This window comes from Nanorana parkeri, unplaced genomic scaffold, assembly GCF_000935625.1.
Source record: "Nanorana parkeri isolate BGI_ZX_2015 unplaced genomic scaffold, ASM93562v1 scaffold1178, whole genome shotgun sequence".
In the NCBI taxonomy this organism is placed as follows: Eukaryota; Metazoa; Chordata; class Amphibia; order Anura; family Dicroglossidae; genus Nanorana; species Nanorana parkeri.
Window position 1 is genome coordinate 454703 of NW_017307446.1, and position 24360 is coordinate 479062.

Sequence of the window (24360 nt, forward strand, 5' to 3'; positions counted from 1 at the left end):
TGTGCTGCAGCTTTGATCAATTACCAGTGTTTGTCACCAGAAGGTAGTTGTATAACCCAGGGGTCAAGGAATTTAACACCCTGTGTCCTGTGACATACAATCAATTGATTACAAGGTGTTTTTTTTATCTGCCTGAAGTTCAGTTTTAATGTCGTCCCACTGCGTGTATTTAGTTGGGTTTTTGATCTTGTTTGACCCACCTCACTATAAATCAGTAAGTAGACAGCAATGCAATGTTCCCCAAGTTTTACCCCTTCCCGCATCCTCTGAAGACATGACACGACTCATACATTTGGTTGGAATAAATTTAATTTCATCTGTCTGTAAACAAGGTGGTTTAATAGTTTATGGCATTTCTTGAAATGCATATTAAATCAGATGAGTTAGACTGTATCCCAGATGTAACAAAAGTGCAGGGAAAGAAATGGACAAATGAACAAGTGTTTACAGTTTGTACATGATACACAAGACAAAACAGAAGCAAAAGTCTAAAATGTCCTTACAGAAGTGCCATTTCGGAGGAAGTAAGACCTTTGTGTCAGTTAAAACCCCTCTCACGCCTCCATACTGTCATATGGCACAGAATACATATGAAGCCATCACAAATACAGCCCGCTTCATTCGAAAGAATGCCATCTACTATTCTTTAGTACAAAGAACTCGTACTTTATTATTATTAGAGAGAGTGAGTAATGCATTTTAACTGACAACCAGGTTATACACTATTCAAATAATACAAAGAAATGTAATGAACGGTTTCTGCAGCAATGTTTGTGTTAATATTTGTCAGCAGCACTATTTCAAAACTACCAACCCCCTAAAACGATATGGAGATAATAATCCAGCAGCAATGACGTCATTCTCAGACCTGCCAATGAAAAGAAGCTGAATGATGAGACTGAAAGTGGTAGTCATCTCCTTAAGATGGGTCATATGTAGCTGCAATTGGTCCTATGAAGACTAACCACGTGAATATGAGGGAGATCCGTTTTAGGATATTCCCTGTTGACTGGCTGACCAGGAGCCTCTGTGGTAGATTAGAAACTACTGATTCTACGTACTAGGGGGAGCTGCTACAACCTCTAAAGCAGCCTTTCTCAACCAGGATTCTGTGGAACCCAAAGGTTCCTCCAGAGGTTGCCAAGGTTTGCTTGAACAATGAGCAATGTCTGCCTCTCAGATAAGTAACCACTGACACCAATGATCTTTTTAGCCATTTGTAAGGGGAGGACTCTTCCCACCGACCACAAATGTAGGGCTCATTCTTCCCACTGGCCTCAAATCAAGGGCTCATTCTTCCCACCGACCCCAAATGCATGGCTCGCTCTTCCCACTGACCACAATGTAGGGCTCACTCTTCCTACTGGCCTCAAATGTAGAGCTTATTCTTCCCACAGACCACAATATAGAGCTCATTCTTCCCACCGGCCCTAAATCAAGGGGTAATTCTTCCCACTGCCCACAAATGTAGGGCTCATTCTTCCCACAGACCACAATATAGAGCTCATTCTTTCCACCGACCCCAATGTAGGGCTCACTCTTCCCACTGGCCTAACATGTAGAGCTCATTTTTCCCACTGCCCACAAATGTAGGGCTCATTCTTCCCACTGACCCATCACACTAATGTACCGTGAGCTGTAGATTTATTAGCAGCGGTTCCCTGAGACTGTAAAGTTATTTCAAGGGTTCCTCCTTGTGAAAAACGTTGAGAAAGGCCGCTCTCGGGTGAGGATCAGATGCAGCGGAGTTCCTCTGCTTCTGTCCCGGTGTGTTGACACATTCTACACTGTAGGCAGAATGAGTGAAACACGGCCCACGCAGAGAGGTGACGAGATCACCACGTACCGATAGATTTCACCCTACGGCTGCTCTTAGCTCCCCCTACACTTGGAACTAAATCAGTATTTTGTGTAGAATTCTTTAATACAGAAGGATCTGTGAGCAGCCAACGTCCATACTAAAGGTGTGACAGTAGGGAACGGAAACTTACACTGATGTCAAACGATCACAACCATAACAGGTTGGACAACGACTTGATCTATTTGAGGGAGAAAAAGATTGAATAGTAGCGGGCTAATCATTCTCTGATATGGGTTGGTCTATAATATAGCCATGGACAGATAATACAGATCAACAAAGTGTCAGTCTGAGTCTCCTCCCTCCACATGAAATGAAATCCTTCTCCTGTGCAGCAATACAAGGTGGAGGATTTCAAAAGAAAGATTTCATCGTTTAAAAGAGAATTTTCCCACCACAACCATGACAAAAGAATAAACTAGTAAATGGCTTTAAAACTTTTATTTAAAAAAAAAAAAAAAGGATTTGGCATACACTCTAGTGTCGGAGAAAGATGATATTATTTACGTTATTGCACTAAAAACGCACAAGCGTGTCCTTCCGAGCAGATCAATGCCAAAGCAGAAGTCTTGTGGCACTGTAGTCTGCAGTCATGTTTACATACAGGAGGGAAAATTCAGAAGACAAATAAAACAGGTAAAATTGCTTTACAATAACTTTAGAGTAGCAAAACGTGGCGCTAGTGTTTCCTATTGTAAGTAGCGATCTCCACCTGTGTTTGAGCAAAGGAAGACTAAGTTGAGCTGTATATATGCTCAAACCGCTCAAAACGCATCGATCCAACGGATGTACAAATCTGCATCATGCTTAGTGTTTTCTTGTGCACCATTCTTCTTCTTCTAGCTGCTGCCCATGCCTTGCTGCAGTCCTGCTGACCTAAGTCATTAGGCCTCTACTTCATATACTAAGCCCTGACTTTGTACAGGACAACACCAGCATGTGCTGCAAGACTTGTGCTGGTAGTAGAACAGCACAAACTAAGACTATCTGATGGCAAACTGGGTTTAAGTTACAATGCAATCTGCTTTTAAAGTGAGGCAACTACTTTGTACTTTAGACGAGTACAGATTCAAACGGCTTTAATTGAGGTACAGTTTGTGGCAAGGTGCACATTCAATGTACTAAAACTGGGCTAAGCACCCACCCTTTTACCACCTGACTTCTAAACACAATGTTAACATATGGGTCGGACACTCAGTATACCAACAGATATGGATTACCAGCCTATGCGTACATAACACTGAAAAGCCACGCGTTTCACATTACGGGACTGCAACGGGTGGTACAGAAATATTGTCACGCTAACAAGAAAAAAAATATGGTTAAATGAAAGACAAACTGTAACTATAATCTACAGTCTGATGGACAGACGAGATGCAATGGAAAGACATAGCCGGCAGGAGATGCTGCTCAGTAGTAAAGCCTTCGAGGAGGGTAAAAGCAGTCAACAAAAACATCTTGTTGGGTTGTCCTCTTATGGACACAATTTGCATGAAAAATCAATTGCTTAAAAACACAAAAAATTTAAAAGAAAACAAAAAAAAATGAAAGACAACAACTTTCCCCACCAAAATAGGGATACAAAGGAGACACAGGATCATCCCCCATCACCCCATTGTATTGCTAATAACATTTCCAGATAAAGAATGCTTTGTTCACGCAGGAAAGTTTAGTAGCAATGTTTGTCTGTTTTCCCCTAGAATGTAAGTTGGCCTAAAAGCTAGAATCCCATATCTCTCAAGTATTTCACCATTGCGAATGCCTTTTTATTCAAGCCGCCTCCGTGGACTCCTTCTTTGCCCATTGCGAAGACCAAGACTGTAAAAGAGAAAAGAGGAAATCGGTCACTTGTATGCGATACAGCAATTCAATTCAATTTCAACACAGCTTCATAAATACAACATATGCAGCAGCCCAGAGTGGCCAACAGCAGAGTAAGGGTTAAGCTGGCCATACGCTATCAGGGCCAGTCACAAACCTTTGGAGAATGCAGGAGAAGTGTTCAGCTATGTTGTCCTAGACTGCTCCCTTCTCCAAGCTCTTCACCCTTTAGTGAATAACCCTGTTAGGTCTCGTTCACACCTAGGCGTATTGCATATGCGCGACCGTCGCGCGTTTTTCTACCGCAATTCGCGGTAAAAAAAGTCGCACGACAAACGCACGTTTCCAAAGGCTACTTGGCTGTATCCCAATGGAAACGCGCAACAAACGGCCCAAAGTAGTACCTGTACCTTTTCAGGCGTGGGCCGTTTTGTAGCGCGTTAGGGACGGGCGGAAATACGCCAAGGTGGGAACGAGACCATTGAATACAATGGGATTTATATTTTTGAGCGTTTTGTAGAGTGTTCGTCGAGCGTAGAGGTGGGAACGAGGGCTTAGTAAATATCGGGCAGTTCTTGATGAACTGAAAATCACACAGTGGCTGCTGCTGTCCGCACTCTTTTGGCCGGCATCCCTAGATCAGCTGATCAAAGGAGCCAGTTGGATCATCTTCAAACAAAGTCAATGAGCTGCCAGTTCTGTTCAGGTATTCTGACAGCGACCTGCAGCCACAGACAGCGGGAGATTCCCCAGTCAATGTACAGAAGTGTCGGGTATATTTTCTTCATTCAGCCCACAGGTTGAACAAAGAAACATGACAGTGTATGGACCACCTCAGATGCAGGAACTCCCCTGGCCTTACAACCATTCCACACCTCCGCACTTCCTTCAAGGCTCAGCGGTGGCCTTAGATGAAAACACAAGACAAGCTGGGAGAGATCTTGTGCCTTATAAAATGTTCTGCACACGCTGACTATTAGCATGAGGAGTGTGCATTAAGCATAGCAGTGACACAAATGAGTCCAGTGCCAGCCTCCTTTACATTAACTTGATATGGAGCCAAAGAATGATGCACAGAAGCCATGAGGGAGCAGGTACGTTGCTTTGAAAACACATATGCTCTTCAGCATCCAACAGAGTTCGTGTTTTGCCCACAAATAGATAACTCTTCTGCTAGCGGCAGTCAGAGAGCAACTGACAGTCTAAACAACACAGAGAGTACTCAAGCCAAACAGGATACATCATATATATTAAAGTATACATCATACTTCATTATTGGAAAGAAAGTTATTGTGTCTACCTTCCCTACCCATCGATAATCTTACCAAGGATTGTTAAAGCTGCACTCCAAGCAGATACAAATGAAAGCAGCTAGATCATTTATTTGATTTGAATGCGTCTAGTGATAGGAGAGCAGAAGGAGTCCAGGGATAACCTTATCAATTTGCTGCTTCTTCTTTCACTGTCCAGTTAGCAACCGAGAGTAAAGAAACCCCAAACACCACCGTAGTCCTTCTACAGTCTATAACAGTGACAAGTATTGTCCTCCTCCCGGCTGTACATTTCAGATCTGAATGGACAGAAGACACATTCTTGGCATCTCCTATGTAAATCATCTGTGGAGTTCAGCTCTGACGTCTAATAGTATTGTTTCGGTGTTTGGCATGGAATAACATTTGCACATAGGACGACTCCTATTTGCATGCTACACATACAGTACACAGGCCGAGATTTCTGCTTTGTAGACTTTCCTACACCTCTATCTTATTGGAGGTCAAGGAAAACAAGAGTCTAGGAGGCTGGCCATACACTTTACACACCAACCAAGCCACGGGAGACCGCTGCTTATGCTATGGCCCTGAAGACAGAAATAAACATCTCAGTTTTGTTCCTGTAACTTTCTTTTAGTACTATCAATACAAGTAGAAATGCTCCCTGAAAACCCTGGAGAGGAAATCTACAACACAAAGTGAAAGGACAAAACCTCTTTTCTCCGGTAAGTACACACAGTCCAGCGGAACACAACCGCTGGCAGTTGGCCACCTCAATATGCCATACGCCGGTGGCTTTTACCCTTCTGCTATAAGCTCTTAGTCGCTTTATACCAGAAGGGTTCCCCTGACTCTCCCCTGTAAAATAATAGCTGTCATCAGCGGCTAATGACGGCTAGTAACAGAAATTACAGGCGTCCCCTGCCAGCATCTGTAGTCTCCTCCCTGCCTGGAGCCACTCCAGGCTTCTCCTCAGATCCCCGCCCTTACGGGCTGAGGCAGCGGGTATCCGAGGAGAAATAACCAGCGGGGGGTGGAGGAGGGACCCGATGATCCGGATGGCCAAGTGTCATGAGAGAGCAGCAAACGGGGAGGAGAGAGAAGCCGCCAACATCCTGTCAGTTTCAGCGTGGCAGAGCAAAGGATCGGTAAATATCTGTGACATGAACCGATTCTCTCTGCAGAGCGAACACTGGAGTGATCAGCTGATCACCCCAAAGGTGTGTAAACAACTGGGGACACATAGTACTAGGAGTCCCGGGTTATGAATACTTTACATCACTTCCTGTTCCTTCATGAGTTTCTCAATGGGGAGAAGCACTCAGTACAGAGGCTCCTAAAATTTTACATTTTCTCAGTTTATACATTTGATATGTTTTACATTTTCTATTGTGAATAAAATATGTTTTATGAGATTTACAAATCATTGCATTCTGTTTTTAGGTAGATTTTACATAACTTCCCCATTTTGGGGGGAATTGGGGTTATATATACTCCCTAAGGACATTCTAACCATAGGCACCTAATCTGAAACATCTGATTCTAGATTCATGGATCTGAAATAGTAATAAATGTAGGGGTGTGCTCCCTCTTTCCACATGATAAACTGTGCATTTTCGTTGCTTTATATATTGTGAGAATGAATGAACCAAGTCCATTTTATGTATCTAGTATCTGGCTCTAGTATATTACCTTTATCTGTAGGCACAGTTTGAATTAAAGTCTAATGTTTTCCTGTTCAAATACGTTTTAAAAGTCAACAATTTATATGGACTTTCCTTACTTTTCCTCATGACTCTATTACTTTGTTATTTTAAGGAATGACAATGTTATGGATGAAGCAATAGGCCTATAGCACAAATGTAAATTGGTCTGATCCAAAAGAACTATATAGGTGCAGGAGCTGAAGGGGTTAAAGCCTAATTTAATCAAGTATGGAAGAGTTGCATTTACTGCCTGGGTTTTATGTCTGCCTGTGACGCTGTTGGGGAGCTTGTGCTTCACTTCCTGTCCCCGTGACACCTTGCACAAAATGGTAATGTTTAGGCATCACAGATCGAGGCGGCACAGACAGCATGTGCAGCTCAGTGTACAGGTTGAGCAGAAATCTTTGCCGTACCTAGCATCAGAAGTAAGGCGGCATTCTAAATAACCTGCAAGTGTAAAGCACGTTTTTGGCCTATTTGACACATTCAGGAGGTATTTGTAAAGGGCTGGCTAAACCTTTCAGAATCCCTTGATACAAACAGTTTTGAAGTTCTTTTGGAAGGAATTCACTACAAGTGTCTGAGGCAAATCTAAGGCACACAGTCATTGACTTTAATTGAGGCATTTGGCAAGCTCTGCAAGTGGCCAACACCTTGCTGGTTACATCCAAAATAGCACAAGGCAAAGAAAAGTGACACAAATGTGTCCGTCTGCTGTCATCTTACAGAACAGCCATCATCTATGAAAAGCTTTTGGCAAGATTAAATAACAGAGCAAATGCCTGTTCTTGACGCCCATGAGAAAGAGGCATGCATTGTGTGTGTGTGTGTGTGTGTGTTAAGAGTCCCTGTGTGGTCTAGTATTTAAGTGTACCTGTACCCCTGTATGTTACGGTCTCTGAGGAAGGTATCTACTGTAATTGATTTTAGAACTAATCAATATTCTTTGCAGATACCACCGCTGGCACAGAGTTCCCAAATGTAACCGCTCTAACTGAAAAGAAGCCCCTATGCCCTTTGTGGATAAATCTTTTCTCCAATTTTAGGTGGTGGCCTCTAGTCCTTGTTACAGAGTTTACAGTAAAAAGTTCAGTGCCGAAGTTGCCATCACCACTGAACATTTTGTTCAACACTATCCAAGGTCAGCATTTACTTCCTGGACTGAGACGCTGGCTCAGGCACCATCTGAGGTCAGCATCTTATTCCTGGACTGAGAAGATGGCTCATAGATGACACAGTCATGCAAAGCCTGTTCCATTCTTGGCTGTGCTCACAAATGTCTTAACAAGTCACAAGGTTAGAGGCTACAGCAGTGGCTGAACTGTGTCAAAGTAAGGCCCATATCCCAAGTGGTTTGGGATGTATCTATACTGTGTCCAGGCACCATCATCTATCCCAAAACGCATATATTCATACAAATGTACCATTACATGTGAACTGCCGCTGACAGATGCGGCCGCTGTTACCCTGTCATCAACTTCAATGGTCAATCAGGACACCTGGGATTCGCACCCTTGTAATCTGTAGGTTCTTGCTACAAGAATCCTCGAATGCCCCGTGCGAATGTAACCTTACAATGTTGTCAGATCTTTGTGGAGAGGAAATGCTTCCTCCTGCCTGCAGTAGACCGATGACAATCTCAGCCTAGGCACAGTTTCTTGAATAAAACTGCTTTATATTGATAAATGACACAGCTTCATTGAATTATTATACTGTTCCTGTATATTGTGATAGAACTGTATTCATGCAGACTTAAAAAGGAGCCAGGGAATATTTACATCCTTTGACAAAAATTAGACACCAGCTATGGTCATACTGGGCTCCTGGCTACTGGGAAATGAATCGGAGCACAAAGCCAGGAGCAAAAAGCAGGAAGGTTTTGTGGGACATGGCTTTAACAAGTGCTGGTAGTAGGTATGAAGCGGAAACTAAAGTGTGGAGTCCACATTTCCGGCCTTTTGAAAAGGTGCCATTTGCAGGCCCAGAGAAACCATAGGGGGAAAAGTGCTGATCTTTGTTTGTAAGATAAATTTGGTAAGCTCCATACAAATCAATGCTACTAGATTTAATGATAGACTATAGAAACAAAAAGGAATCACGACCTTTATGGCTTACAAGTTGCAATTTCATTTTGGAATTAAACAAAGAAGATAATTGTGCTGAAAAAAGCAATAAAACAACAGCTGCTGTGCCTGTGCTCACACTTGAGAAGTGAACTAGCTTGTTAAGTGAGAAGCAGCTGCTGATATATTGTACCCATGCACACACACTAGCACTATGGGGCTTTTCAGAGCCCCGGGCTGCTTTGTGCACTCCAGCCCAACCACCGATTGCCTAATACATCTGCTTACAGAACGCATTTGCTTGTAAAAAAGTGAAAGGAAGAGAAAAGAAAAATAAAGCTATTCCTGCCCCTGCTTAGCCTATTGTTGACAAGCGCTTTGATTATTAATTTTATTGAAGATAAACTAGATTTTAGGGAAAAAAATAGTGAAATCTTATGCTCACAAGTGATTAAAAGGAGACCGATTATGATCTGAGAATGACAGGAGTTGTACCCAGTGTTCGTACAAGAAACTAATTAGAAAACAAACTGGACTGTTGACATTTTATTTTTTTTAGTACTCGCCGATATGAATACAGATACCGGAAGTCCTATTAAAAGCAAGCCGGGCGGTGTGTAATGACTGGCCACCCGGCTTCCTGATGAGCCACCAAGTGACAAGGAAGCATGGAGGCGGCTTTCTGGCTTGGCCGGTGAGTCATTACACGACATCCAGCTTCCTGATTGGCCGCGAAGCTGGCTCCATGCTCCCCCATCACCAAGGGACAATGGAGCATGAAGCTGGCTTCCCGGCCAATCAGGAAGCCTGATAGCGTGTAATGACTCGCCTACTGGCTTCCTGATAGCGGAAGTTCTAGTATTGGGAGCATTTGAGCGATACCCGGTACCGATACTAGTACCGATATCGGTGCATCTCTAGTTGGAGTATATTTTCAGTGATGAGCTGGATGTGCATCTGTCTGAGCAGAGATGGGGCCACTTGGACTGGAATTGGTGGTATGTTTGAGCTGTCACCAGAACAGAGGGTGGGAGGAAATCTTCCAATGGAGGCATCTGTTCAGGGGACAACTGTCCAAGAGGGCTATTCCCCTTCCTTTGTAGACTTCATTTAATTTTCTTTGCATCTTTGGAACAGAGCGAAATCTCCCCAAAAGGACACAGACAGCGACAAAAACTAGCAGAAACTTTAACCCCTTCCCTCCATCCCCCCCAAAAAAAATCCCTTTTGCACACACATATAACACACCCATTAGCACCAACAGAACACACATGTATACATACAGCACACAGCAACACACATCATGAATCACCCTACATTTTTGAGGTTAAGAACTAATTTTGGGAGCAGGACAAGGCTAGATGAAATACTAAAAGTGTTTGCAGTAAATTTATGTTTATTAACCAGCACACACCTGATGCTGGGTTGCAGTGCAGCACAACGCACAATATTGGTGAAGGTTCAATTTTAGGTCCGTCGTGGTGCCTTGGCAGCCTAGTCAAATGAATCAGCTGCCTTAACACATTGCATCGGACCAGATAGGTCTGAATTGGCCCTTAGAGACTTTCCTAAAGGTGATTACAGGCAAGAGGACGGGTCATAAGTAAAACACACTCTTGACAATATAATGCAGTCTTGTTCATTCATACAGTAATCTTGGCATTCTTACACAAAGTACAACCCCAATTCCAGAAAAGTTGGGACGCTGTGTAAAATATACATAGAAGCAGAATGCAAAACTCACAAGCCCATATATTTTATTCACAATACAAAATAGAAAACATATTGAATGTTTTCTGGAAATCTTACATGTTTTCATGTAGATATTACACAGCGTCCCAACTTTTTGCAAATTGAGGTTGTATATCGTGTTTCAAAATAATATCATTGTCATTTTCTTTTAAAGGCCAGTGGCCAAAGAGAACGGGGAAATGGGGCAAGTGTTAATAGCGAGTAGAACTGTCCATGTCAATTAATTAGAATTGCTGGGAGCAGTAACATTGTAACAAAGTGTTACAATGAAAGATGGCTGTAATGAGATAATACTCACAGATCAGGACTTTGTTATAACAGGGTAGTATATGCTGGGACTCCTTCACTGTTACCTTCTCAATGCCTATAGCATGCTGTACCATATTTCCACCACTTTATGCAGTTCAACTCCTTTATTAACCGTGGAATTACAATCACAGCCAAAGATCTAGAAGCCACTCTTTTCAACTAGTCCCCAGGCTTATAAACCTGCATTGTAATAAAGGAAAAGTAGAGAAGCAAGCACCTGCCATGCAGATAATAAGCACATCTGCCTGCACCCATGACAGATGAAAAGACATGTCCCTGTGTATAGTGTAATTCTTTCTCTAAAAAACACACATTTAGAAGATTTCCACCAAGGAGATAACGTTCACTTTTATCGGGGAACAAAAAAAGACAAAGAATACTAAAACATTTTCCTTCAAGCTGCAACGTTTAACATTAATAATATCCTTACCTCTGACAGCTCTCCCTACAGCAATGTTGTATGTTGGTTCTCCGCCTTGACTTTTTGTCCTGATATCCATTGTGTAATCATTTTCAATATACAGGCTGTCTCTGATCACCGAGCATTTCTTTCCTCCAACAGTTAGACCATTAGTGAAGAATCCTTCTCTGTCCTTTCCTATCAGAACATCGATTTCTGCAGGCTGCAATTTCAAGAAAAGAAAAGACTGGATGTAAGTGAATTCCAGAACACAAAGAGGAGTGCAGCACATCATACCTACAGACATATCACGATATACATGACACATCAGTGAAGCAAGAACTCAAACGGGAAGATTTAAACCTTGCCAGAATCCGATTTACAGAAAACAAGTTCCAATTATGTATATTCAAATGAAATGAAATGCTCTTTTCCGCAGATTTGGCAAATAATGCAAATGAGGAATTAAACAGCTTAAAGGCGGTTTCTGGTTCTGAGTAAACAAACAATCCTCATAGCTTTACCCAAAGACTTGTATTTACATAGAGCTTTCACTGGAAGACACACAAGGCTTCTGAAATAAAGTGTAACAAGTGAAGTAATGCTTAGCATCCCCATTCCTCTCATTGTAGTGAAAGCGCTGGAAAAACTACATTCTGATTGGATGACACAGCAACACTTTACAAAGGTCTTTACATTTAAAAATCAGTTATATGTGTAGCTACCCCGAAAGTAAGACCTAGCGATATCTTCAGGGATAAGACCTACCACCGAACTAGGTCTTATTTTCGGGGTAGGTCTTATATTACAGAAATCCCTGAAGATAGCGCTAGGTCTTACTTTCGGGGGAAACACGGTATGCCCATGGATCTCAGTAAGCGTTTGTGTGGTACCGTATCAAAAGCCTTTGAGAAATCCAGATATACCACATCCACCGGCTTACCTCCGTCCATATCTCTACTTACCCCCTCATAAAAAGTCAGTAGGTTAGTCTGACAGGAACGATCTTTCCTGAACCCGTGCTGATTGTCATTAACTATCCCGTTTTCCTGAACAAATTCTACCAGATAATCCTTTATTATGCCCTCTAGCATTTTACAAACTACCGATGTTAGACTGACCGGCCTATAGTTCCCAGGTTGGCACCTTGCCCCCTTTTTGAATATTGGAACTACCGTAGCCCTTGCCAATCACTGGGGATCCTACCAGTCATTAAGGAGTCCTTACAAATTAGGAATAATGGTCTAGTTATAACCTGGCTTAATTCCTTAAGTACCTTGGGGTGCAGGTTATCCGGACCCACTGCTTTATTTGCATTGAGCAGTTTAAGTCTTTGTTGTATCCCGGTTTCCGTCAACCACTGGGGTATATTTTGTATTGAACTAGGTGTTTTATCATGTACGTCAAACCCGTTTCCCTCCTGAGTGTATACTGAGGAGAAAAAAGTGTTCAGCGCCTCTGCCCTCTCCTTGTCATTTGTGACTAACTTCCCATTTTCGGGGTAAAGCTGGCCATACACCTATAGATTATCTGCAGCTTTTCTATGGTCAGATGGGAAAAGTGCAATAGATTCTTCAATCTACGCTAAACTGTGTGGATGGAGGAATCTCCCGCTGGGCCAAGCTTCAATGTCTTGCTTGCGGGCCCCGCTGGCTGTCAAAATACCGGAACAATCTGATTGGATGCAGGCATTGTTCAGGTGTTTTGCGAGCCAGCGGGGCCGACTAACAAGATACTGAAGCTTGGCCCAGTGGGAGATTCATCCATCCACACAGCTTAGCGTAGATAGAGGAATCTGTTGCACTTTTTCCATCTGACCATGAATAATCTATAGGTGTATGGCCAGCCTTAGGCCCCTTTCACACAGGTTAGTTGGCTTCTGTCTAAATCAGCCCTGTATGTATGTATGTGAGATAGGTACCTTAGACTGTAAGCTCCTTGAGGACAGGGACTGATGTGGATGTACAGTATGTAAAAACTCTGCGTAAATTGTCGTCACAATATAAATACCTGTAATAAATATACTTTACAGGATGTTGTGACTGAAAAAAGATCATATAAAAAACTATGTATAATTCAACAAGCAGAAGGAGACGTAGTCTGAAGACATGAATAGTCTTCCGAAGACTACCAGTTAGACATTTAAATGAAGCCGCAGTAAACATGACAAGCTTTATTATCCCTTTCATATGTATGGTGAGCCATCATAACAAAGCTCTCCTTCAAGGTGGGAGCTTTTCATTACAGTTCTTCTCTTTTCCAATGTGAAGGAGCCACAGCTGCCCCGCTACCACTGCAGGGGTGAAGAACATGAAAAATGTATGAGCCATTTTGTGTATTCATGGAGTCTAAGGAGGAACTAGAAGTCAGGCAGGAGGCGTTCCCATTCACATACTGTAAACCAAAACCGTTGTTTCAGGTGCCAATGAGTGGTAATAATTTACAGGGAATTCAAGCGTATAAAATAAAAATCCCCAAGCAGAAAAAGCATAAATGACAGGTTCTGAATGAGGAGTACATTAAACAAACCTCTGTGCAAGTCAGTCTATACGTTATTGATTACACATGTTTTCTAATTTGTGTACAGCTGCATTATGCACAACTCTGAAGTGGGCTGAAAAAACTATAGTCTGGCTAATGGACTCATCTGAATGACAACAATTGGATAAAAGGGGCGAACTAGCCACATACAATAACATGTGCACGTCAAATTAACCACTTCAAGACCAGGTGTTTAGACCCCCTTCCTGGCCAGGCCATTTTTCAGTGTTCAGCGCTGCGATACTTTGACTGACGTTTATTCCGTAATGCAGCGCTGTAAGATATGTTAGTACTTTGCAGAGAGCATATGTATAATGTAGGTGTAGCACTCAGTCACATCTCTTTTCCTCGCTTTAATCAAAACTCATACTTAGTTTATCTTCATACACTGCTCAGATTAGATTTATTAGGCATCTAGCCAGTAATTCTGGCCACATAGTTCCCATCACCAGAGAGTGTCTGTGTTACCCGAGTGCGGACCGCATCATGTTTTGTATATTTTCAGAGTGAGATCTAAGGCACTGCTGCCTATGACTGCTTATCTCACAAGATTTGGTGAGGACACTACTCTGCTGCTCATGGTTCTTCTTGCTGGACATGAACAGCTGCAGTGCAAAGATCAATGGTACAGCTCATCAAGAGGCAGGTAAGAAGTGTGTGTCACTAGGACAAGACTCCCCATCCATTACTATAGACCAGCTTTCCAATAAAGTTAGTGTGGAACGTACAATGGAACAAGTCTCTGTAGTAACGACCATGCATATATGAAGGACAGGATTCGGAAATCTTTGTAAGAGAGACACACAACCAATCTAAGCTCTACAAGGAGCAATGTTTCAGGCAAGTACACTGTAAGCTACCCAACACATAATGAGGTAAAGTTCAGCTAATTGCAGTTTATCAATGTTTTTTTCTGCAGAAAAGTCATACTAAAGCAAGTAGATCTTATATGAAGTCACTACTAATGGAAACAAAGCTTAAAGTGTCAATCACATGTCCATTTCCTCATTAAAAGGGTCAGTCCGGTGACAAAAAGTGTCTAAAATAAGTCCCAGGTTCAAGTCCTTGACTCACTAAATAGAAATGAGCATCTTCGGAGAATTAGCAGGTGGCGGCCCATTTCTGTGTCATTCTAGATAAGAGGTAAATGGAGTTCACTGTCTTGTTATGTAACTAATCAGCAAGAGTTGACATCCTGCCTTAGTGAAAGAGTAAGATTAGATAACCCTTGATACAGGGCCAGAACTACTTCCATGTGATGTGCACACTTGGTTTCTCTTGAGCCTTGTTCACACAAAGCTAAACATAGCCACTTAGCAGTGACACAACTAGAAACAGGTGACACAATATGGAAGACATCACATAGGAAAAGGGAAAATAACGTTAAGAGAACTGCTGCACTCCTTACCGGAAACCACTTTAGATGAAGGAGGGTGCGGCAGTGACCATGAATAGCGCCACGCACATCAGATTTATGTGATAGAAGTCACCAGCACACCTTTAGCTTTTGTCAAAAATCCATCTTCTTTACTGCCGCAAGATGTCACATAACATTTCAGGGCCACAAAGGCTCCCCTTCATCAAGTTTAGCATGACCAAGCCATAGGTGTGCTGGTGACGTCTTTCAGGGAAAATAAAGTGACGCTTATCATAAATGTAAAAGTAAACTTAGCTTTCTGTGTGATCTGTATGCAGCGCCCGTACCTTACTCACAACCAAAAACAGTAAGGTGATTTAATTCCGAGTTATTATATGGACCCATTCACACAGCATTACTTAAAAAAAAAAAAAAAAACATTTAAAATGCCTGCTTACCTTTCACGTGCTCTATTCTGAAAATGCAAGATTTCCTTGCTATGCGATGTTAAAGAGGGGGCTGGAAGTGAATATTTGCCATAATCAACCAGGTTTGTACTGGGCTGGTAGATCTCATTACCACTTATTAGACCTCAACAGTCCGTTCTAACAAAGGGTTAAAGATCTCAGGGCTTGTATTGTATGTTAATGAGCAGAGTCTCAATCAGTTCTCACGTTGTCCCTCTCCATTCTCACTTTACAATTGTTCGGAATAGCTTGCTCCAAAGAAACCAATAGAAAGGTGATAACATATAGTGGGGTTTTCTGAAAATTGAAAAAAGTGGAAACACGTCTGTCAACCATTTTCAGATCCCCTCTACAAGTGTGAACCCAGTAATGCTCAGCTCTGGGAACTTTTGGGTTCAAAACTGTCAAACCCCAGCCAGCAGTAGCTGTGTAAACATTTCTCTGTACCCAGTCTCTTGGCATTAGAGCAAAGGAGGCATTCGGAGTCCAACAGACCCCTAATATATAACATTTGTTATAGTAATAGAGTTAAAGCATATCCAAACCCAAGAACAAAAATGCAATACATTTTACCAGTCCCCAAATGCAGTGGCTTCATTTGTTTTGTTTTTAGGCTTGTTTTTGCTTTAAATTATCTCCCGATACCTGACATCAACACACTTTCCACCCTAGGATGACAACACTTACTCTCTGTACTGTATCTATGAAAGAGCAGCATTGTAACCTAAGACAAGTGTGTCAGGACAACAGAACACTTCACCCTCCACTCATGTCCATAACACATAAAAAGTGTGCTGTAGTCCACAGGCATACAGTATATTAACAAACAGAAAGGTTAGTTAAAAAGAAAATCATATATAATAAAAAAAATTAGTAAAGTATAGTAAAAATGTATAGGACCCACACCACATGCACTTAAAGACACACATTCATAACGCATGTTAAGTATCCCAGAGCACCCCAGAGTGGAATAATTCTCGGGCCATCATTTACAGTTAACACTAAGATGATGGGTTGTAAATGGTTTTAAAGTGGTGCCTATTCAAAAACGAGGGTATCAGTTTTTTTGCGGTTCACAGGCGCACACACAATCCTCAGGTTATTTATTAACTTGTCACAATGCAATCTTTGATAGTCGATAGAAAACCTGTAGATCATTCTGTGTGTTGCGTGCACAGATTTTTTGTTTTTACTGAAAACATACAGTAGGTTGCATAAGCATTTGCACAAAATATTGCGTGACAAAAATTGTGACTAATCTGATTTTATTCTACAAGGCCTCTGTTTTCAGAAAATACAAAAAGTTTTGGGGGGCTTTACTTAATGTTCAAACCACCACAAACCTGCATTTTAACATGCTAAAGATGGCAGGGAGAGGATCAAGGCTTTCTGTAATTTAACATATAAAAGGTACTTTATTAAGTAGCATGGCCATTGCACCAAGACACAATCCTTGCTTGAGTAACTTGGTAGAGCCTCCGATGATTAATGTTCAACAAGCAATAATAATGCATTTGTTTTTAAAACACATGAAACAATTCTATTTTAGTTATTACAATACCTGGTTGTCAAGCATATGATGGTAATCAGAAGACTGGCCAGAAGGAATATACTAAAGATGGATTGTAATGATTTGTTCTTGGGTAAATCGCAATTACTACTACACTACATGTAAAATGGTCTCCAATGACATCAGCACCATGGACAGTGACAAACGTACTGTATGCCCAGGAAAGGCAAAACAACATTTTTACTTGAACGGCCCAATCCCCAGGAGGCCATACGTGCCTTTCCTTCACACCACTGTAGTCCCCATTCAGCCACTGGCAGCAAAGACTGTTCTTTGTGAGTTCAGAGACACTGGGGTTGATTTACTAACCTTATAAACACACCACGAACGTGTATACACCTCTGCAGTGTGTTCCCTCCCAGCATGATCTATGGGTGGAATCTAAACACCTTTGTAGTGTGTACACACCCAGCAGGTGTGTTGTGCAAAGCCCTGAATGAATTCCAAGGTGATGTTGGGTAAATTAGCTCTATGTTGTGTTGCTTGCGTTGATGAATGCAGGAATGTAAATGCATGAGCTAACCATTTTTGTCTAAACTGTGAAGCAGCATTATATATGCATCATGTGCATGATTTTTCCATATATGGCATTAGTGGAAATATGCTTTTAGAGACTTTTTGGTTGATAAATACGTTTTGCTGTGTGAAAATCACATGCACCTGGTGTGTGTGTGTGTTTAGGTTAGTAAATCACCCCCACTGAGTGCTTACACAGGCCTGAAGACTCTCCTCGCCCCGAAGAACCAGCATTGGTCAAATTACCAGGTGCTAGTTGTGACGGACCCCCGTACTCAGGATGAGTATGTCCGCCGCTGTCTTCTTCCTTGCTGAGGAGATATTGGAACCCGCTGATCTGTAGCTCCCAGTTTCCCCAGTCACTAGCCAAGGCTTGAGTGTAGGGTAAACAAACTCTGCTTTATTGAACAACTGCACAAACTTTTATACAGCCAGTGATGAAATCAGAATATAATCCCATCACATCCACCTTCCCTCCTCCCAGACCATCGGTCTGCTCAACACCACAGGTGTCCACCTGCTAACGAACTCCAGACAGCCATAGCAGGAGCTTGGCCAGAATGTCATTGTTCTGAGCTCCTTCAGAGTACAATGGGAGATAACGAGGGATAGTGCTGATAGTCTTTCCCTAACCAGGTCACACAGCATAACGCACTCAAACATAACACAAAACCCATACACATCCAACTTATAAACTGATCACCATGTCGTCACATAGCTCCCCCAAGTTAAAAGATGGCAGACCCGGTGAGACCCTCTACGGGTCCACTTGGGGATGTCCATGATGTTACAGTCAGGGGCCAGGCTCCATCGCAACAGCTGTCCATGGGCCCCGGACACCCGGTTCAACCAAAGGGGGGTCTCCATAATCCTATGTCCATAGTTACTGGGGAGGAGGCCGGCCGCCAGCCCCCTCCAGTAGCCCTGGTCACAGTGGGTACTGTGACATTTCTCCCCTCCCAAAGGTAGTCTAATTAGGTCCCAGTCCCCCAACTGGTCTGGACCAGCATTTGTCAGGCAGTATAAGTCCATATGTTCCATCCACAGGACGTCCTGCCTCTGGGGAGAGATGTCATCTGTGCCTTTCTGAAAAAACATGGTGCCTCTAGGGAGAAGTAAAGACGGTATCTTCTCCCGGACCCCAAAGACACCTGCTGGAAGAGAGGCCAGCTTCCTGCTTTCCCATGAAGGTTGTAGCAGACAACAGTGCGGGACATATGCCAGTGGTACTCTGCCCTGGTGCCAGCACTTCTGCTGGGGAAACCACATCTTCAGTTCTGGCTTGTTGTTGGGGCGGGAGGACGATCCCCCTCTCTCCCTGGATTCCAAACTGCTGCTGGGGAGTGAGGATGATCCCCTTCTCTCCCTGAGTGACCTAACCAGGTCACACAGCATAACGCACTCAAACATAACCCAACACCAATACACATCCAACTTATAAACTGATCACCATGTCGTCACACTAGTCACATGGGGGGCAGGAAGGAGACTCATGTGCTCATCCATACCCAGACATACCTGGTAATTTCTTTGCTTCTAGGTTCTGCATGGATGGGCAGGGAAGCAATGCAAGGTGGGTATTGCTGGGAATGGGAAGCCTGCTTCTGTGTTCCAGCTTTTCCTGAGCCCATTTCATTTGGCTTGGGCCGCAAGTCCTCCTATGCTATATACACACGAATGGTCTTTAGACTTTGTAGATTTATGACAAATTAAAATGCAGACTGACAAGAGGCATCTAAATACATTACAAACATTACCATGTTCCATCAAAAAAAAAATCTACTTGAATACCAAAACTAGCTGTTGAAAACCAATAAACATTATTGAAATATACATGACGTGTATTATTGTCCAGTCTTTCTGCCCCCTTCCCCTGTTGTCAGTTCCTGGTTCACTAAATGACAGCCGGGAGTTGTGTGTAACCACAGAAGCTATTACAGCAAGTGCTGTCAAAAAAAGACCTAACACAGGGTTTAAAAGAACTGTTTAGAAGGGATTCAGAGAATCAAAGTAACAATGGTCCTTTTCTAGTTACTCTTTTACATTCATTTGCAGATTTAAAAAAAAAATTGTTCCTAGTTAACCCCTTACTAACCCTTAAATGTAACCCTAGTCAGCCCTAATTCACTCATTCTTCCTCTTTGCTATCAGTTCCTGTTTTTCTAATCATTTTTTTTTTCTTATTTGTATTGTTCATCAATTTGTTTTGTGTCACATTAAAAAAATAGTGGGGGGGAGGGGGGGAAGGTGCAGTAACCCTATTTTTTTTTTTTTTTTTTTTTTAAAGACCATTCAAAATAAAAAAGCACTTTTCTTTTTAGCTTGGTTAAATTTTTTTGTCTATGGAATTTTTGCAAGAACCAAGAAAAACCATTTCTGATTATTTTCAAAATCGATTAGTTAGCCGATTATTAAGTTCGATTAATCGGTTAAAAAATAAAATACATTTTAAAAAATGGCTCCAGTGATGGACTACTAGTTTGTATTGAGATTGTAGTCGATCACAGGAGCAAGCTTGGAGCGGTGGAAGTAAAAAAGAAAACAAAAGTGTGGTGTGCAATATAGTGAAATGAAAAGTGTAAAATTATACAGCAATGAATGCAGAATGGCATCGGCTGTAGAGGACTACAAAACCCAGCAGTAGTACATTATAATCGGCTAACTAATCGATTTTGAAAATAATCGTTAGCTGCAGCTCTGCTACCTTCTTCCACCCTCTTCCGCTTTTCCCATCTGCCTCCAGTGCACCTCTTCGGCTGTACTTGCATACCTCAATCATCCCCCTGCATAATGTACTATTGCTTGGTTTGTAGTCCTTGAGCTGTATAATGTATTATTCCTTAATCTGTAGTCCTTAGGACACTACATTTGTAGTTCATAGACAGAGATCAGTAGCAATAGATGAAGGGTTGAGAATGATCAGGTCTGCACTATTCCCCTGGCAGAATGAAGGCCAATAAGTCCTTGGAAGTAGACACCAAAGCTGCCCATACACCTTGCGATTATCGTACAACACTTTTCGGCCGATGATTGAACCGTCGTACGATTTTTGTACGGTGGCTCCATCCTGCCCCGATTATCGCAAGGTTCAATTAGCCGTAATAAAAGAAAAGCACCTGATCGAATTGCGGCAATCGACTACACTGGCCATCAACCTTACAATTATCGTACGAAAACGCGATCGCATACGATTATCAGACGATAATCGTAAGGTGTATGGGCACCTCAAGTCTAGTATAGTAACTGTGCCAGATTATCGACACTCAATCTGGAAGATTATAAAAAGGTTAGCCAACCCGGCTTTGAACAGAGTTGAATAAACATAACTGCATATTGTAACATATGTTTGTGGTGAAACTAAACAGTGTTAATGTGTTTCCAGAAAGAACGAACATATTAAACACAGCTGTATTGGCAGGAGCACACTTCCTATACTCCTAAGGAGAGTTCAGAAACCAGGCTGCAGAATAGCAGCCAGCTTTTAGTACTCCTGTTTTGAATGGACAACCCTCGATTCTCAACAAATAAGTCCTCATTCACACAGCTAAATGCGGGCCCGTACAGATCCACGTGGCGTGCACAGCCATATCGGGCCGCTCGCGGGAAGGACAGGTACGTGTGATTGTACGTGGCAGCCTGTTCTTCTCTATGGGAGTGCGCGGCCGTATGCTCACCCGAACTGCACATCCGTGCGCGTGTCCGTACTCATACGCAGAAAGGATGGATCCTGTCTGTGTCCGAGCACGGAAACTCGCACCGATGTGCAGTTCGGGTGAGCGTATGGCGGCATACGGCCGCGTATTCTATAAATTTAAGTAGTCTTGTTACGTGAAATTGGTCTTCACATTTTTTTTTTTTATATGCCACCTGAAGGTCAAAAGCCAGTTCCTGCTATATAAGGGATCAGTAGTAGTATAAGATGGCCTGGTAACAGCAAAGACAGTGGCCTAAAATCTGCATACTTGTAGACTCAGCAAGGTTTGTTACTTACCTTTAAATAGTATTAAACCCTTTTCTTTTTAATCTGTTACATATTCAGGTATACGTTGTAAAACATATACCGCAATGTGTTCGCATAAAATCTGTCCCCAGGCACTCACTTACTATGAAAACCTCTCGCTCCAGCACCACTTCCTAGGACTTCCGGCTGATCACATGACTGCCCATGGGACTATACCTCCTATAATGTATTTGTTCTATTAACAAGTGCACATGCGTGGCCAGCTTAGGAGTTTAGCTGGCAGTCAAACACTGTATGCTGAGCTCGTTATTCAGCCATTCCCAGCGTTCATAGCTGCCAAAGTGCATGGACGTACAAAGAGCATGTCAGGCTGGGAGCATGCTCATAAGGGTGACTCCAGGGAACCCTGAAGGGGCACAGAGCAACACTGTAGGTGAAAGCAGGGGCTTCTGATTTTTACTATACAAATTGCAGAGAGATGACAGCAGGAAAACACAAGGCCGTCATCAAACAAGGTAAGCGCAGATGTTTGCTGCTTTATATCATTTTTTTATTGGATGGTTGAATAACACTTTAACGTGGAACTATAGACAACATAAAAATAACATACGAGGCAGACTGTCAATAGGAATGAACACATCAGTGTTTATTTTTCCCGAGTCCCCCTGTAATGGTTTTATTCCCCGTTGATCCTGCCAATAGATCTGTTATACTAATGTACAGTTGTGCAGTTACTAGCGACAAGAGAGCCTACTTAGAGGAGACCGGCGTTTGATCCCCACAGATGTAAGTTTGGAGGCGGAACAAGTGCCGCATGAGCAGGGCCTAAAAAATCCAGAGAGGACGGTGGAGCCTGACGAGCAGCTTCACAGCCGGCCGTTGTAATTACATGGCCGGCCGGGAGCTTTACATTCAAGCGATCGGGCGTCTCTAGAGACGCTCAATCGCTTGTATTAACAGCTGTCACGGCTCTGTGACAGGAGATCAAAGGGAGTTCATTATACGATCTCCCTTTGATCTCCTCTGTCCCCGAATGCAGGAAGTGATGTATATTACATCACTTCCTGCATTCAGTGTAACTCTCCCAGCTACAGAAGCTGATCTCTGCTTCATCAGCTTCTCTGGGGGTCCCTAGGTGACATTAGGGGTCTTGGAGACCCCTGATGTCTCCATAAAGAGGACCTGTCATGTAAATTGGCTATCCCATAGGGGGCTTCTTAGCCCCCCATGTAATAGCAATAAAGTTGTGTGTAAAAAAAAAAAAAAGTAATACAAAAATTAAAGGAGAAACATGGGGTTAGGGCTTTTTCCCGTGGTTCTCCTAAGGGTAACGGGAGGACACAGACTAGCGTCCTCCAGTCACCCAAAGCTCAGTATCTTGCGGTATACTGAGACGCCGCAGCTGAAACGGATCCCGACAATTATGTCTGGATCCACCCAGCTGCGTGAGTGACAGCTGGCTCTGCCAATCTAGAGGCAGAGCCAGCTGTACCCGCCCCCTCCCCCGTCCGTTCCGCCAGTCAGCGCTGGAGGATCGGACAGGGGAGGGGGGAATCCAGCCCCTCCCCCTGTCATGGCTCTCTGCAGTGACAGGATTGAGAAGTGAGCGAACGCCGGTATGTGTTCGCTCACCTCCCGATCTACTGAGCCGACCTGTGACAGTCTCATTGTCACAGGTCGGCTAGAACTATGAGGTGAGTGAAAATCACTCACCTCATAGTTCTCCTTTAAAGAATCATAAAAAAAATTGTAAAAATGTTAAGTCCCCGCCCCACACATACACACATAGATATGCGTTGGGTGCGCCTACGTGCAAAAACGACGATTGCGTCTATTGTGCCGCACATGTTACCGCAAACGTCGGAGTGTGAGCAATAATTTTAGAGACATTATTCACTAACACTAAACTGATGAGCAGTAAAAGCGTTTTAATCGCAATTTTAAGGCTTGACATGTTTGGTGTCTATTTACCCGACGTGACCCTGTCTTTTATGTTTTACTAAAAATATGGGTAAGAATAAATGTTTTATAACGTAACGTAGGGAAACTTTGGGGTTTTTTTTTTACATTTATGGTACTTTTTTCATTATTATACCCCAGTGGTGATTATATACCTCTAAAAGAAAGCTCCACCTGTCCCCAAAAAATGTTCACATAAATTGCAAGGCTATAGTCCGGTCATGCTGACTGGTGAAATTTTTGACTAACTGGTGAGACACCATAACATTTTTCAAGCCCTGCGCATGAGTGACATCTTACATTTGACAGCACTATATTCACAGGATCAGAGAATTGTGGACAGTATACTTTGTACGAGTTACTGGGGGTAAAAGGAGTTCAGACAATGTGATGTGTGACTTGCTTTTACTCATGATTATGGTGGCAGCAGGGTCTAGTGCCAATGATCTCTGGGCTTGTGTGTCTCTGTTTACTCTACTGCACGGTTATAGCAGAGGAGGCATTCATTCCTATGGGCAAGTTGTACTCTGCTGGAGGCCACTGGGAGTATGGCTTACCCATAGGAATAAATGGCTACTAGATGCATATGCACACTAAGAAGACCCAGTGGAAACATTTTCACTGGAAAGGCTGTGTTGTGTGGGTAAAGGGTGCACAGCCATGATTGCTGGATCAAAGAGGAAGGTAAGTATTTGAGCTTGTGAGCTGCACTCAGTAGGGTGGGGGAATTTGATTAAAGTACAACTATACCAAAGAGGTACAGTTACCCTTTAACTGGAAATGCAAACAAACTACAAGATGTGGTGCTA

The 24360-nt window shown here is 42.7% G+C and overlaps 1 protein-coding gene across 1 annotated transcript in view; it reads right to left on the reverse strand.

Moving 5' to 3' along the window:
- Positions 1-2292: 2292 nt before the first annotated feature.
- PFN2 (profilin 2) overlaps positions 2293-24360 on the reverse strand; it is a 35994-nt gene continuing 13926 nt past the window's right edge. The window contains exons 2-3 of the mRNA XM_018568376.1: positions 11211-11403; positions 2293-3676 (exon numbers count right to left, since the gene is read on the reverse strand). Of these exons, the coding sequence (XP_018423878.1) occupies positions 3579-3676; positions 11211-11403 (291 nt within the window). The 3' untranslated portion in view covers positions 2293-3578. The remainder of the gene's footprint in view (positions 3677-11210; positions 11404-24360) is intronic.